The sequence below is a fragment of the Vairimorpha necatrix genome, chromosome 9 (assembly GCF_036630325.1).
Source record: "Vairimorpha necatrix chromosome 9, complete sequence".
Classification (NCBI taxonomy): Eukaryota; Fungi; Microsporidia; family Nosematidae; genus Vairimorpha; species Vairimorpha necatrix.
The window spans coordinates 812,470-830,747 of NC_088824.1; the positions used below are offsets into that span (position 1 = coordinate 812,470).

An 18,278-nucleotide genomic window follows, 5' to 3' on the forward strand; every position below is an offset into this window, starting at 1 on the left:
AATGACTTGTATATAATGTTTGGAAATGGTATAACTTTTTTTTTTTAAAAGTACATAGATAAAACCGACAACATTGTTTATAATCATATCAATGTGGGTTTCATTGAGCTTTAGTAGTCGTAAAAAACATTTGACTCAATTTAAAAGCTATAAGGCAGTTATTGATATAGTTATTTTTTATAAATAGTAAGAAATTTATTAGATAACATTTTAGAATAAGTTTTGATAGTAAGAAAACTAAGATTGTAATCGAATTTGATAAATAATACTAAAAACAAGTTTTTAATTGTGTTTTGCTCTTTTTTTACTTTTAATGTTTTTATAACCTATCTCGAAAAGTTATACATTAGAGAATTATAAAATGTAAGTAATTGATTTTTATAATTTAAATAAATCTATTAAAAACGTTTATTGGAATATTTTTGTAGCAATCCATTCTTAAAATACAAATATATGAAAGTATTATCGCCATACTTTATAAAATAGAGTGTACAATACATATCAAATTCAATATACCACAACGCGATATCTCTTTGATACCTTCATATTCTGTGTATCAGATGGTATAATAGATTAAATCTCTCAATAATTACAAAACAACCTCATAAACTGCATTAAATTTTCTTTTAACGTATAGAATTTGGAAGAATTAATTAAACTTTTTAAAACAATTGAACCTATTATTGTCTTTTATTGTTTCTGCAATAAATTTATGAGTTAACCTATTGCATGTTATAATTATTTTTATATGTCGAAATTATATTCATCAACTAAAAAAAAGATTTTTCCGTCTATTTTTAAAATTTTCAATGCATTTTTTAATCGAAATTAACTAATTTAATTTAAATTTCTTAACTCCATCCAGAGTCAACAGCCGGATAAAGAGAGCAAATATAATAAAATAAAAAAAAAAAGTTTTAACTAAAAAAAAAAATAAAAAATTTTATATCAAACCTAAAGAGCAAACAATTATCAGACAGCTGTTCAATATTATAATCTTTGAAAACTTTTACAATGCATAAATCTATGACTAAACAAAAAAGCCCCATCATATATTTAAGTGAACCCCAATTGCATAAAATATGATCATCTATGTATTTGATATTACAAAAACAAGGTCTTCATGTTTGAGTCTAAAATAAAAATCCTTTCAAACTTACAATAAATGATCTATAGTTTTCGTCGGGAGAGTGCAAGGAACATATTTATTTACTAATGATTTAGATTACTCCTGGGCCGACAAAGTTTTACAAAAAAAAATAATCCTGGGTACTTAACTAATTCAAATATTGTGTGTTTAATATATTTATTTTTTTATATATGTTTAAATCTTGGAGTTGTTAAATTCTTTTAGATGTACGCGCTCTAAAGAGAGGTGCAATCTAACATAACTGCCCTAGTATATTCGCATATTTATCCTTTAAATTTATTGATCCTAAGCTTATGCACTTCTCTTGTTGATCGAGTTGCTCTATATCCGAAAAATGGTACACATATAAAAAAAAATTTGATTGCATTTAATTTAGGTAAAATAGTATATAAAACAATATATATAACTGTTTGATAAAAAATGTAGTGTTATTAAGTTTTTTTTTCAGCATATAAATTTTTATATTCCCTTCATAATTAAAAAAGACAGTTAATAGTCTTAAGAACCCTATTTTCAATTAAACTTATAAATTATTCTATCTAATATTATAACATTAATGTATTCTTTGAATTATTTTTTTATCCTATAAAATTTGGCACATATGATCAAAATAAATTTTTAGGAAACACCAAAAATATGGTATGCACAAAAACTCAGTTCGCATAGAATGCTATCTTTGATTAGTAAAAAATTTATTGGGACAGTTTTATCGCAAAATTTAAATTATAGAGACTTCTATATGAGATATTAGTATCAGTTTATATATATTTTATGCACTATATTTGCCTAAAAAGCGTGTATGCAGATATTTCGATTTATCTGAGGTTTTAAAACTCACTATAATTTCGTTTTTTTTTATTTTGAGCATTTATGGGCAGACTTGTAATATTAGTTAACATTTATATAGTTTGTATACTTGTAATACTTTACCATCATATGTTATAACATAAGCAACCATTTGTCTAAAACACACAAAACAAGAGTACATGCACTATACATCACATGTAAACTTCATTTTCCTCTGTAAATATCTATTTTTGTAGATGTAAAGCTAGTTTCAATTAATATTTTTTGCAATATGTCTATTTTCAGAAAAAATAACAAATAAAAGTAAAACATGAAAAAATCTAAAAACATCTGTAATAAATTTTGATGATACAAATTGTAAAATTCTATATATAATACAATGGTTAACTAAGTAAAACAAAAAAATGATAGTAAGAAAAAAAAAAATCAAAAAATGATTTGAAATTCGCTGTCTATAAACGTAAAATTTTAACAATCTCTGAATCTATATTTACTATTTAAATTAAAACAATAAAGATTTCATTTAGTATATTTTGCAAAAAATTAAAAATAAACTGAAAACAAATGTTTTTTTTATGATAAACAATTTTTTTTATTTTCAAATGTTAATCGAATCAAATGAGCACGATGCTTGTAATTCAGATTTTACAAAATTTTTTTATAATTATGTCTTTAAAATTATCCTTCTTAGAATTTGTTGCAAGTTCTATATGAGTGTTTGAAATATAGCAAGTTTATCTCTAGTGATAATGTCTTGCTTGATTTCATATCTGATACGATTATAATTGTGCAAAAATATAAACAGACATAAAAATCTAATATTTTAAATTAGATGTATTAGTTCCACATATGAAGATAAAAAAGCTTAATGCAAAAATGGGGGTCACTTAGATTGACGACCTGCTGTAAGTATAATCAGAAAAAAATGACATATGTGCGAAAAATGTGATTAGAACTGGTTAGTACATGGATCCTAAAAAAAAACTCAAGTTACTGATTATACCTAAGCACTATACATAAATTTTTTCGCGGAAGATCTTGAAAGCACATGAACCCTGCGAATAGGAAGAAACAAGGATAATAGCGACTCTAGAGAGGAAGTTTCAAAAAGCAATTTTAATGTGTTTTAATTAATACAAAAATAAATAGAACCCTAATATTATTTTGATTTTAGAAGAATTATATTATTTAAGGCTTATTTCGCTTGTATATTACATTTTATGATATTTAGTTTCAATAAACATTTGTAAATATAAGAAGTAGACCTTTATAAATGTGCTATTGATTTTTTAAGAAGTTTTTTAGATCTAAACATTATATTTTTTTAGTAAGTTTCCCTTTTTCATATATATATATGCCGTATATATTCGATTGTTGTCAATCAAATTATAACATAATAAAATAAGTTATAATTAGAATGATTATTGGTGGAATGTTCATTCTTTAATATAAGACGCAACTGTTAAACACGATAGTAAGAATAATTTTACATATATGCAGAAACCTTATAAATTTGAGCCTCACAGCGTTGTTTGTTTATATACTTTTTTTTGTATTTGCATGGAACACCAATTAAGACTTACCAATGAGTGAATTTTCTTATTCTAGATTTTTTATAAAGATAGTTATTTTGGAGCTGGGATACTTACAGCCCCCGCATTTGAGGCGCTACGATTTTTTTTTTCGAACCCCAAAAATGAAGTGTAAAAAAAGGAGGAGCAAAGAAGAGACAAAAATTACTAAGCACTTATTACATTAAAAATAGCAAATAAATATTTAATTTTATACAAAAATTAATTTTAAATTTAGTTATAATAATCATTTGAAGTATTGTGTCTTTTTCGCCTTTCTTATTTTTTCAATTTTTTTTAATTGTTGTTTTATTATGAAAGTAGATTTTCTTCAAAAATCTACTTTAATAATAAAACAACAATTAAAATTATAAATATTACTTATATAAGAAAATTTTAATAAATGTTCATCGATCTATACAGATTGTTAAATCAAAAAATTTAATTTAAAATATGTTAAGTTATTTAGAATTATATAGTTTTATGGTTATATTCTTTTTTTAAATTAAATTTCGTATAAGAATATATATTTATTTGGTATTTTTACTGTTTTAAGATGCAAGTAATTTGAGTACTAATGATTGCTTCTCCTTTATTTTGCACTTCGTTTTTGGGGTTCAAAATAATAAAGTGAACACCCTCAGAGAGAGCGGTTTTGTCCCCAATTCTAAAAAATCAGAAGGGCAAAAAATGCTTATTGGTTTATATTATTGTAAAAACTTGTATTAAAATATAATTGTGTACATAAATATATATTTATTTATTGTTTTTAATGTCATAAGTGCTTAGTAATTTTTGTCTCTTCTTTGCTCCTCCTTTTTTTACACTTCATTTTTGGGGTTCGGAAAAAAAAATCGTAGCGCCTCAAATGCGGGGGCTGTAAGTTCTCTTTAGCCGTTATTTTTACTCTTAAATAGTTTCTCTTTCGTTGTTTTCTTTTTATCAATCTAGTTACTACAAACCATTCAAAAAATTAAGCTTTAAATAAAAAGATAAATTTGACATGTTGTAAAAATATAGTCTATTGGCTTTTAAAAACGAAAGAAATTATAAAAATGTATTAATTGATAAATTATACAATGTTTATAAGCTTTTTGGTTTCTAAAATAATAACTTATTTAATTATTCCATAATAACAATTAGAATAATAAACCAGAGCCCATGCTGACAATATACCTGTAAAAATTAGTATAACAAAAAAATCATGAAATTTTTGCCTTATCCATAAACTTATTTGTGCTACCATATATTCTTCATTGATAAGGGTAGCTAAAATTTCAGCTGTATTCCTACTAAGTGCTTCTTCTAATGTATTTAAATAATATTCGCTTGAATCCATTGATTCAGAGCTCATGCTCTCATCTTCAAAATCAGAATCATGTATAGCCTCGCATATAGATACACATAAATAAGCAATAATTTTTATTAAACTATTCATTAGAGGGGAAAAAATATTTTTATTATGTAAACACGGAGTAACGAGAAATTTTATTATAGCATTTTCATACCAAATTTTTTTTTTATCATGATTAATAAGAAAAAAGTAATTGTATCATTTTCTATATTTATAGACACATATACATGCAAATCTATCTGATAATATAATTAAATGTCGTGCGACCTAAGTTTTTTTTTTTTTTAAATTTCATACCACTATACGAACCCCCTAAAGTTATCATAATAAAGACATATTAAACCAATTATAAGTAGCATGTTTTATCTATTAAATTTTTAAATATTGGAGCTTACACTAATAACTAAAGTCATACCCTATATTTGGACTAAAAGCTTTTGAAATCGCTGTTCCAAATAGAATCTGAATTTACTAATTAATTTTTCATACCAATTTACCATTATATAAATTTTTATTTTGTTGCCTCAATGATATCATTAAGAAAAAAATAGAGATGAACTGCTTGTAAGGCTACTCAAAAGATACGTGATGGCCATAATCGCAACAAACATTGTATATTGTATATAAAAAGATTTATTGAGGCAATTTATCATATATTTTAAATAGTTATAGCACAGCTTTCCCCGGTATCGCTCATGGGGTCGGCTCTTAACAGACTTCGGTTTCTGTAAAATTATTTAGGTTTTTCATTTCCGAATTTTCGGCTTCATTCTCATTTCCGACGCCGCCTCTTTAACAGTAGACATAATCGCTAGTACGCTTACAGCTCTAGCCTCTCTTCCTTTTCTGCATCCTCCTGATTGTATCCTCGTCGTCGTTCCGGATTTATGGACTCTAAAGTCTTCTTAAACACATATTTAATACATGGTAATTGATGAATGCATCTAACCACCTCAATACATCTTTTTATAAAATCAAAACCCAACATTCATCACACTTGGCAGCTAAAAGATCCAAAGTCTTCATATGAGATCTACAATGGAAACATTGTCCATCTTGCCCATAGGGAATATTTCTATCCCGTAGAAAGCAGTAAATTGAGTAAATCTAGCCTGGTTGTTTTCTTTGACAAGCCAGGCAGAATAGTCTTAAATGCATACTATATCATTTACTCTAGCTTTAAACAACTCTCCACGATTAGTCCTTATGTTGATTTTATTGTTAAGCGCTTATTTTTATGATTCTATTAGCATCTTCTGGGTTATCTCTCCTACAAAGCTATACCTAATCCTTAGATACTCGTTAATTGTAAACAAGTACAATTTGCTCTATGTTTCTACTTTAAGTATCGCTGCCCGTCTTAATGGCTATTTCTAGATCCATCTAATGTTTTATAAATATTCAGAAGCATACTTTCACTTCTATCTTCGATACTTATGAGGCCTCTACCCATTTTAGATCTAGGTAGGTATAGTCTTTACTTGCAGGCTGGCTGTAGATGGACCTGGTACTTGAAAAGTACCTGTCGGATATCTAAATCGAGACTTTTAAAATCTATTCGTTCTGATTTTAATAATCCTACATGATAGTTTATTACTGATATTGCATGCTCGTTTATAGCTCGAATCATATTCTTACGATTTAATTGAGTCTTGCACAGTTTTTTAACCCTCTTAAGGATCTCACTTCTTACTTTTTCAAAAGTCTCTCTTTTGATAGCACTAGAGGCATCTTCTGTTATTCCAAGGTTTTTGTATCCTCGATGCCCTTCTAGTACTACTGCATCTTTGCTACAATCACTTCATTTAGTTGCAGACTTACTCCTGTTCATTTCTTAACCTACAGCTGGGATAAATTTTTTGTTTTCCCATTCATCAGTTTTAAAACGACATCGTTCTCTGCGAGGAGCTTAAGATTTTCAATAAATAGAAGATGGTTTGTTACATAAACACTTTCGTGGGTCTGTATCTGTATTCCTACTTTTGGGTAAGTTGAATTCAGTTTCCTGCTCAACGGGTCCATACATAGTACAAACAAAAGCGGCAACAAGGAATCCCCTTGTAATATGCCTTATTCAATCTTCTAATTCAGTATAGTTTCCGATCCTGATTTTATCTTAATGTGCCACCTTTTAATGGGGACTTCTAAGAATTTACTTATCCATTGATGTCGATTACACTTGCTAATACACGTTAATAGATAAGAATGGACTACAAAACGTTAACTTTCTTTACATCTATCCACATAGTATTCAGCTTGTTTCCATGCTCCCTATTTACTGCTATATTAATCATAGCTTGCTCTTTTGCTCTTTGGACTTTCTAACCGTCCATAATTAGTTCTCTAAGTAGCCCTCTACTGACTACAATTAGCTGCATTACTTTTGTAGTGCATTTTGTTGTAAGCTTGTAGAGGTTCGACATACAGGTAATAGGCCTGAAGTCGTTACCACTAGTGGGGGGGTATCTTTGGGTATTAAATAAGTAATCCTCTTGTAGAACCAATCTTCGAGTTCTTTCCCATACAGGCATACTTCCTTAACAATCTTGTAAAGGAATATGTTTAGAGCTTCACACTTCTTAATAAAGAAATTTTAGATTCAATCACAGCCTGCAGCCTTCCAATTTGGTAAATATTTAATAATATCTACAAATTCTTGCAAGGTTGGGAAAGTGATCTGATCTTGGCTATCAAGAATGTGTTCTAGAAGATACTCCTCGAGACTATTGCAGTCTTCGGACTGCTCTTTTCTTATTCCACATGTTAGACTAGAATAATCTAATATTTTCTTTGCTTACATTATGATTAACCTCGTTAGCACACTTGAGTTTTTAAGAGAAAATGCTTTTATATGGCCCAAAGTCGGGATTTTTACGCCTATACTCTCTGCGTCGGTCTTCGCCCTCTAGCTTCCTTGAGTATATGACTTTCTTCCGTTGAGTATAGCAATAGCTTAAGAAGTATCTTGGTGTAAACATGCAAGCATGTTAAGTTCTCGCATTACCTTCTTGGTTTCATTTTTTTCCTCATTTAAAAGTTTACCAAAAGCCCTGGCCTTTTTGATCAGGTAAATCTTGTCTTTAATCTCAGCATTCTTTTTCAAGATACCAGCCTTTCAATACGAAGGGTAGTGCTTCTTACTGGCCATTTCTGATAGCAGATCTGTTCAATTTGCAGAGTCCTTGCCATATATGTCATGTCATGTTATGTGGTGGGGATCTAACGTGAGCTATCTACCGTCTTTACTTAGCTTTAAGTATCAACAGATCAAACTTAAGCAAAAAATCTTCATTGTTCTTTCTACCTAGTCCACGCATGTTCTGATCGAGCTAAGTTTCTCCAAGAATAATTTTTGTGCTTTTAGGTATTGCTCGGTTTCGAAGAGACTAGTCAATTCTTTCGTGACAGTTTCGGTTTTCATTTGTTAGGGGTCACTATGAATTCACAAGCTGTCATTTTTTACCACTATTACTGAGTGCTTTTTCGCTTTGCCCTTTAATTCTGATGAGATCATGTTAGACGTAAATATTTACAGAAGAATTAAGTTGCTCATTACCACTCATCATGGCATTCTACCAAATCTATTTATGACTGATGGAAAACTTTCTAAGGCAATTCTTCTTCATTCGCTTCGCTACTCACAAGTACTGCTGCAAGATTTAAAGGTGAATTGAGTGAACACACTAGTGTGTTCTCAATTGTATTTCTCTATGTGTCTACTGTTTCCAATTCCGTTTCGGAGATTTGTTTTGTAGTTTTTCCCTCAACTAATGTCCTTGCCCTGATTTATTTGTATATCGAAAAAAACTATATTTTAGAGGGCAATGTTGCTTCATAAAAAGGAAAATTTTTAGACCGCCAGATACTTATAAATGATATATCTCAGCAAAAACAAGTAGAGGTCCAAGCTCCTCATCAGCGAATCGTTTTATCCAACCCGCATGTACGAGAAATGTAAAGAACTATTTCTCAACATATCTAGTTTTATATAATGAGATCTGCAGTGAATGCAATGGTTGTGTGCAAGCACAACCCTCAAAAACAAAAGAAATGTTTTAAAGCATGGAACAAAAAGACTCTATCTAATATTTATTATTGATTCTTTCGTTTGAAGACTTTTGGATCTACAATTGTTGTGGTTGGTTGATGATACAGGTGAAAATAGATTTTAAAGTATAATTTCATTTATGTTCATAAATCAACGATTCTTGAATTCGTATCAAAGTTAGAATATAAATCTTAAACGCTAGCTTTTCCAGCCATAATTCATTGTGAAAAATAAAAAGTTTAGATATATTATTTTAATCACATTTTGTAACAAAATATTCACAAAGAGAGACATATGAAGACTGAAATAGAAACATAAGAGAGAAAAGATACTTCATTTGATTTTTAATTTAGTAGACAGAAATTTTTTTGCTTATTGGTAACAGATATCGTAATTTATGAGTCAAGGACATCAGTAGAGCTAATCAACCCCTTACTCGGTCTGCAGAATCATTAATATGGAAGAGAATATAATATTAAAACTGTCCAAATGTTAAAATTAAAGTTGTTTTTCTATTATAACGCCGCTATAAACTCTGTTATAAGATATTTCCCCTACACTTTGTACGAAACCTGGATACAATATACGTACGGGTAATATTACAATGAACATACTGATAAAGAAGGAAATGATTTCGTAAGCGATATGGAACATCATATAATAAAATTTGAGAAGACCTAGCTAGAATAGACAATAAATTAGTTCATAATTCTATCGATGATTTTCTATTTAAAATTTGCTTGGTTTGTCTAAGATTTTGACACTTTAACTAAAACAAAAAACTATGATAAAGTCCTTTTCGAAGTAAGCCTTTAGAAATAGTAAAAATTTGACTAATTATGAACAAGGTAAAAGTACGACAGTAAGAAAAAAAATATTTTCAATTAATTAAATAAAAAATGTGAAACTTAAAAAAGTATTCTTTTTTTCATATTTGATATAATTTAAAAATTTTATTTGATATATTTCATATTTAACACGTTTTATGTTTCTTATTCAAAATATATGTTTGCTTTTCTTGAAAGATTGAACCACTTGAACAACGTTTATATAGAATATTGTAGTTTATAGTAATTAATTCTACATTATTTATATACGTATTGCCGCGATACTTCATGGACAACTGTGTAACAAAAGCCTAAAATCAATATAGTTTTTAAAAATGTCTATATTGACTCTTTATAATAGAATGCTTTAGTTAGTCATCAGTAGTGCAATTAAAAATGCCGGGCTGGTGATGTGGCGGTGTAAGGAGCCGGGTGTAAAATAAAAATGATTGTGAGAACCGTTGAGTTTGTATGATGATGTTAATCTTAAGGCTATAGACAGCCATGCCCGTTAAGTATATCCGCTGTGAGATCACTCTAGATCCGATTTGAGGTATAAGAGAAAAGTATTCTCCTGGAACCAACCTAGAATTCGACCGAACTTGCTGCAATGGCAAGTTAATGAAAGAAATTTAAGTGAGTTAGAATCTAACAATACCAGTAGATAAGGATCACTTTTAAATTCCTCTGGTCCCTATCTAAGGGTTCTCTCTATCTCTTAATTTCAAAGTTAAAAAAACCTCTGATGCAACTAATAGCAGCGTAGGCAATATGTAATAACAACTAAGATAAGGAGAAGATAATATAACTACTGAAGCGATATCCAAAACGCTTCTTGGAAGTTGTTTATTTTTTTATACTTTCAAAGAGGAATTTCGAAAGTAAAAGCAAGAAGGAGAATAATCGTAAGCACTTATGTCACACACATCCTTCCTGTACCTAGTAAGGTCAAGTAGGACTCTAAGACTTGAACCCCTCGGCCGTCACATCTCAATTACGGCCGAGTCATGGACGTACACAAAATTTCTTCGTCAACAAACAATGACGAATAAGAAAATGTCTAATCTGGTGAATAATGCCAGAATATGGAAAGCTGTACAAGGGACCAGCTTTCCCTCCAATATATGATAAGTTTGACACTTATTAAAAATAAAATATAAAAGGATGAATTTAAGCCCTACACGTTGGCATGAAAGATTTAAGAATTAATAAACATTTTAAGAATTACAATTATTTAAACAAGCCGAGCTGCCAGGAAGGCAGCTCGCACCACAACTTATATCATTAAAAATGTAAATTAAGTGTTACCTTATACACGAAATCGAAATGTTAATTGTTGTATTACTATCATATTAATCATTAAGATTTTTTATCTTTTAATCTTGTTTTTAGTAAATTAACTGTTAAAAAAGGAATAACTTCAGACATGGAAACTCGAACACATTTTCTACATCCTAAAATTAATTATATATTAAAATATGGATATATAATAAGACGAATCAATATAAGGATATGGTTTATAGTGTTTACATTTTCAAAAAAAACATTTGAGAATATAAATAAATTTATTTTATTTTTAAATTAAAAGAGCACGGTAATCTGAGTACTAGTGTCTGTTTCTTCATTTTTTACAGTTCATTTTTTGGTTTTGAAAAAATAAACAAACCCCATTGAGGCGAGGAATGTTATAGAATCCTTTAGCCCCTTCGACATCTTTATGTATTTTATTTAGTATTTTTTACATCGAATTTTTTTGAAAATTGCATAAATATCAATATCAAAATCAGACGATTACTAAAATTTTTAGCCTTTTCTTTTTATTATCTTATTCTATGCATGGGCTTTAAATCATTATAATTACTGTTGAAGGAATAACGAGCCAAATATCAACCAAATATCTATTTAATGGCATTTAAACTACAAATTCGAGGGTTAAATAGACCACTTGAAGCGTTTTAGACTAAAAATATTTTTTATAAAAAACCACCCTTTTGAAAAGCCAAAACGGCAAATACGGTATAAAATAATTAAATTATCTTAGTAATAAATAACTTACAAAGTATATTTTTAGCATAAATCTTATTCATTAATTGTAATCATGTTCTTGTTTTGGGCTTTGCTAAAATCTCATTTTTTACTCCATTTAATTTCCTCCAAAAAATGTATGTATGGCAGCCATTAGAAGTGTTTACAACTTTAGTATTAGATACAGTTTTATTTCAGCAAAATGGTCTTTTTCATTGTAATACTTAAAGCAATCACTGTGTACTACTAATTTACAGCATGCATGATTTTAAAACAGTTCTTCTATGGTGTTAGCTTTTCTATTCTTGCTAAAATATTATTATCATTCTTTAAGCGGTTCTTTTAACCATCCCCAAATCCAGACATCATTAACAACGTGTTTTATGTGGTGTTTAACCTTACCAAATTTGTTTTCATCACGGTCCACCATTATTTCTTGGCCAATTTTGTTACCAGTTAGATTGTATACCTTGTTTTCACTGAGGAAATTGGTTTTTTATTATATGTCTTACATACTTTAGACAATTTCCAGAAATTCACAAATGCAGTTCGTTTAATTATACGAGAACAAATTTTTTATACATAGCAAAGAGCTCAAGTACATGTCTCTTTGTAATAAAGGGGAAGATCTTTTATAAATTACATCTTGATTTAACAAAATTTCAACACATATAGCTACAAATTTGTTTACAGTAGTTGTTTTACAATAAAGATCGCATTATTAACAGTTTATAGTTTTATTTTTGATTGCTGTTGAAAAATTGTCCATGAGCTCCTCCTCTTGACTTATCAGTTTTGAGTAAAAATGACACTTTGCTTAAATATCCTTTTTAACACAGTAGTTTAAAAAATTTAAATTAAGTCAATGAATAAACTATTGTTTTCTTAAAGTAGTTTTGAGTACAATAAATACTTCTTTTTAAATTCGTTAATATTTCATCTGTCGAATCCTACGTTAAATTACTTTTTTGATCTGTATAATGATTATTATCGTATATACATTTTATTTTGTCAGCTATACATATTCCTTTCTGTGTTCGCATATATATTTAATTTCATAACTGTTCTATACTATCACAAAAAATGCAATTATTGAGGCAATTTGATAAATTAAAACTTAATCTGGTCTGAATGATGTTTCTTTTGTTTGAGATTAATGGCAAAATGTATTTTTTCCAATAATTCGAATGAGATTTGACAGGGAAAAATTATCAATACAGTTGTCAATAATCGGAAAATATCAAATAACATGTCAATCAAAGAACTACTAACAAAGTAGGTCTTTGACATAAATTAAAAAGATGAATCATTAAAAAAAACACTTAACAAAAATTTTACACAAAAAACAGAACTAAAAAAAATTAAGATTTTATAATTGAATAAAAAATCGAGTATTTTAATTAATTTTCGTTAAAAAAATAAATAAATTTACACCCTCAAAATGAATATCTGGTTTTTTTACTTATTATTTAGCACATGTATGAATACGATTTCTCTATTTGTCTTTAGAGATACAAATAACGAGACGATTTTATACATGGGGATAGACGAGTATCCGACAAAGACTGATTTTTGTTCATTTGAAATTTTAGAATATGAATTATTAGAATTTCAAAGAAGGTACAATTTTTACGAGTTTATTCCTTGCGACGAAGCAGATCTTAAAAATATAGAATTCGAATATGTCCAATATAAAGAACATTTTATATTTGATGACATAAGAAAAAACTTTTTTGAAAGTAGAATTCTTTTAAAGTCGTGTTTTGATGTAAAATCAGATCATACATATTTTTTATTAGTAAAGGAAAGCACAAAAAATAATAAGATACATTTAGATGCACTAATTAGGAATAGTATGGAAAAGTTTTTTAGTGTAAGATTAACGGAAGAATCTGTATTAAGTAACAATATTAATGGGTTGAAACAAACAGAAAAAGATAATAATATGAATAATTTTATTTCTATTGAAAATAAATCTGTTATAGAACATCAACAAGAAAAAGCCCACATGAAAATGGATTCTTTTGATGTCATTCATGATTCATTTAAACCTACAAAAAAATATTATGATTTTAATAAATCTAACACAACTGGGGTAAATAGTATGAGAAAAAACGATAAAACAACAGAGGAAGTTTCTTTTGATAATAAACCAGTTTTTAATATGCCAACAATTTATCCAAACCCAGTAAGTTATGGGGGTAATATTGTGGATTTTCAAAATAATAGTCATTTTTACGATATCGAAGAAAATGATATGCTACTAATTGCTAACGAACAAAATTACGACTTTTCAAGTGTGCATCAACGATCAATTATGAATGAACAAACATGCAAATTTAAAAAAAATTGTGGCCTTAACTCCTGTATTCCTCAAAATAACATACAACTAAAAGCTGACGAACAAATATACGACATCCCTAAAAATAGAAAACAAGTAATAATTAATGGACAGATATATGATATTCCCCGAGGTCATAAACTATCATTAAATCATGGACATATCTTAGACATTCCAAGATGTCATAAAATTTCAACTATTCAAGAAAAAATATTTGAAAATAAAAGAATGAATAGGGAAAGTTATGTCCCCATAAATTATAGAAATATAGAGAACAATGAACAAGTAGATTATCAAAATCATTATAAAATCTCGAACATCGATAGAGAATCTTCTAATAAGCAGCCAATATATTATGAAATAGTTTCTAGTGAGCAACTCTATGATAAATTAGATCATGGAGAATTATCAAACATTGAACCTATATATGAAAATATAATATATAGTCAGAAAGAAAAAGAAAAATTAATTGAGGCGACAGAAAAAAAATTACATAGGGACTTAAAACAAGATATATGTACTTCTGAATATGATGAAGGATATATTATTCCAAAATCGAGCTTTAGAACTCTAACGAACGTAGAAATGGAAGATAGATCAGTTTATAATCTGAAAGATAATGTCTTCGATGATTACAAACTCAAATGCGACGAACAAGAACATATTTATCAAGAAATAGTATCTGAACCTTCTCAAAAAAACAAATTTAATTCATTAAAGAGGATTGCTAAATGTATTAAGAGGACCAGTATTATTTTCAAAAATAAAAAAAATTAAGTGCTTTGAATTGAGATTTTTTATTATTGATAATTCCTGAAATTATATGTAAAATATGATGTACATATGACATATCCTAGGCGGAGATATCTCTTGATGAGGTTATCGGCATTTTCAGAAGTAAAGCTTTTTTTATTTTAGCGTTCGTATTAACTTTCTTGCTCACCATGCCCTGTGGGCGTTTTTCACTATTTATACTTTTACATGTTGTTGTTTACAAACAAACAACAAGAAGTTGTAAAAGCCCTTTCTGGAAAGGAGTATATTGTATCAATACATGGATATGGATTATTTGTTAAGAGTAGTAAACAAATAATGTGATGAGCTATGTTTTGTTTGATAAGATCATCACAACATACTATTGAAATATCCGAATAGTCGTTAAAAGCCAATTCATAATTTTTGGCATATTGAATACGGGGGTTGATTGTATATTTAATGTAATGATTTATTTTTGTATTATTAATTTTGTGTATATCAGCGAATTTTTTAAATTTTAAATTTTATAATCAATATAATATTATAGCTTATTTTTTTAATTTCAAAATTTTTCGACCATAAATGCTTTTTACACTTTTTTTTATATTCAAAATTCCAACATATTTGGTATCATACGACCTAAAAAAAAGTTATAATTTTATTGTTTTTTAATTAAGTGTTTGAAAGTTTTTACCAAAAATTTATGCTTATACTTTAATTTTAATTTAAAAATAACTGTTTACGATAGGTTTGCTTTAGATTAGCTAATATATGTTTTTCATATTTTATTCTTTTCTTTCCTTTTTAGTTCTGTTTTATTGTTAATTCTTATTATGATTAAGTTTAATTTGTTTTATTTATAATTGTACTTTTCATTTGAAAATGATAAGAATGTTCAGAACACAAGATGTTCAAAATTTATTGGACCATCATATATATTTTACTTAAATAAACTAATATAGTATTATGAATTAAATATTTTTATATGAAACACTACTAATCGGAAAACCATTTTTTACATAGCCTCTTATGAAATAACGATCCACGAATGTAGCAATTCGTCGCTTGCATAGTATATTGTATTTCATGTTTCAGTACATTTTTTTAAAAAGCTACAAATTTTTGGCTAGGGATCCATTTATAGACTTTTGCGGTAAGCTATTAATTTTATTTTTGTTGGAAACTTATTTTTCATTTCATTATATGTATAGTACTAATTCTTGCATTAATAAGCATCATATTCCGGTTATTAGCGATAACATAATATAGCAGTTGTTACTTTGCCTTTAACATGTGCTATTTTTTTATTGATTCCAATTTTCATTTTTAATATGATTTTCGTACTATTTCTACAGGAAAAAACCTTAAAATTATTTTTTGTTAATGTAGATTTTATTTCGTTATTCAATATTGCATTTTTATTTTTTTATTACTTCATAGAAATGTGATATGTAAAAGATAAAAATATTCGTTATTATTAACTAGTAAACTTATATATGATGCTTTAAACAAGGAGATTTATTTTATGACTTTTCAGATCTTTCACTCTCAATTCCAACTGCAATAAGTGATGCCAAGCGGGAGTAGCACCAAGAAGACAATTTTACCTCACAGGAGTTGGGTTAAGAAGCCCCATAGAAAAGATCATGATCTCTTCTTTGGTTTGATCTTTTCCATTGATATAAAATGTTCGAAATTTCTTTTTATTTTTTTTTGAAACTTTTCCCTTATGAATAAAAAAACTTTCACTCTAAAAGAAAAATTAAAAGGGTTAGGGAAATTGCTTTAAACAATGAAAACATAAGTATTACTGATCTCGAGTGTGAGTTTACTGAGAAAAATACTCGGTTTTTTTGGTTTTATTTTTTTAAATTAATTTTTTCCACCTGTTGGCTGAGGGATGGATCTGGATCTCTTTTACTGGCATATAAATTTCATTTTTTTGAAAATCGTAAAATTCGACTTTAGGGTGAATCTTTTAACCCGGAAACCTGCGGTACTTTGTAATAACAGAAAACCAAATAATTTTAGATTATACAATAATAAATTTAACTAATATATTGCAGTTTTTCTAAAACCAATATAATATCACTACACACAATTGTGTTTCTTGTATGGTATGTTTTTGGAGATTAAAGAAAATAATTATAAAATATATACCTTCGAACCAAAGTAATTCCTAAATAAAAAGACTTCGGTTAATGATAAAACAGTTAAAAAAATGCATATAATTGATCATATGAAATAAAAATTTATCGAAAACTACAAAATGTCTTAAGATAATAGCTAGTAATAATAGCATAAATTAAAATAAAATTTTGTATTTAGATCTATATCGGTTTTGTATTTATAAAAAAATGCTAAGTTGAACTTTTTATCCGTATAATCACTTTTTTGAGCATTCATTTTAAAGGAAAAACTTTATAATTGGACGTCTTTATATGATGCGATCGTTAAGTCCTCTTCAGGTCAGTTGTTAACGTCCTAAATAGAGAAAAATCAATAACTACATTTTTTCTAACAATTAAAATATAATATGATACTTGATATGTACTTAGAGTATTTTTAATAATCTTTTTTAATTTCTTTATAAATTTTGCAATAGATTAAACGTCTTTCGAGAAAATAAATAAATAGCCTACGTTAAGTAAATTAATTTTGCAAATATGTATTAAAAGCGAGATAAAGAATTTGTAAACGAAGTTTGAATTTTTTTTCAAAACCATTACATATAAAAAACAATTATATATTTCCTACTTAAAAATATATTTAAGTGACTTTAAATTAAGAAAATTATAAATTATAAATGAAAACTTCTACAACCATATGTAAAACTTAAAAATATTTTTTATAGTATTTATAAGATAATAGACTTACGAATAAACTCTTTACCTTTTTATCATAAAAATAAAACCAATGAATAAATAGATAACAATAATAAAGGGTATTAAAAAAATTATAGTAATTATGTTTTCATCATAATTTTGTAATTCTTGAAGTGGTCTTGAAATCAATGGAGTTGTTTCATCTTCTTCAATCACATGCGGCTCTATGGTTATAGACGTAACACTACTAGAACCCTCTTCTTGTGGATCTTGATGATAATCTATTAGCTTTATAGATTCTAGGCTTAAACACTCGTTTTTCTGATCTTTTTGATGCTTAGATTTAACAAAAGATACACATAATCGAACAAAAATTTTCTTGGCGAATTCCATAAGGATGAAAAAAATATCAAAGTTATAAAAATTTAAACTGTTCAATAATAAATTTTATCTAGTTTTTAAGCAACAGATAGAATTTAGATGCAACTTCCATACTTATAAAATGCAAATTATTTTGCCACAGTACTTCGTAAAAATTCAAAAAGCACTAGTACACTTCCTGCTGGGTTTTCGT

The 18,278-nt window shown here is 27.6% G+C and overlaps 2 protein-coding genes across 2 annotated transcripts; one reads left to right on the forward strand and one right to left on the reverse strand.

The window, feature by feature from the left end:
* Positions 1-4,642: 4,642 nt before the first annotated feature.
* On the reverse strand, positions 4,643-4,966 carry VNE69_09132 (putative SP-containing membrane protein; the record flags this gene model as incomplete). Its single annotated transcript, XM_065474652.1, has 1 exon — positions 4,643-4,966. The coding sequence occupies one exon, from the start codon at positions 4,964-4,966 to the stop codon at positions 4,643-4,645; it is 324 nt and encodes a 107-aa protein (XP_065330724.1).
* Positions 4,967-13,223: 8,257 nt separating this feature from the next.
* On the forward strand, positions 13,224-14,900 carry VNE69_09133 (uncharacterized protein; the record flags this gene model as incomplete). The annotated part of the gene is made up of 1 exon (XM_065474653.1): positions 13,224-14,900. One exon carries the CDS (start codon positions 13,224-13,226, stop codon positions 14,898-14,900), a length of 1,677 nt encoding a protein of 558 aa, XP_065330725.1.
* Between the last annotated feature and the right edge of the window lie 3,378 nt (positions 14,901-18,278).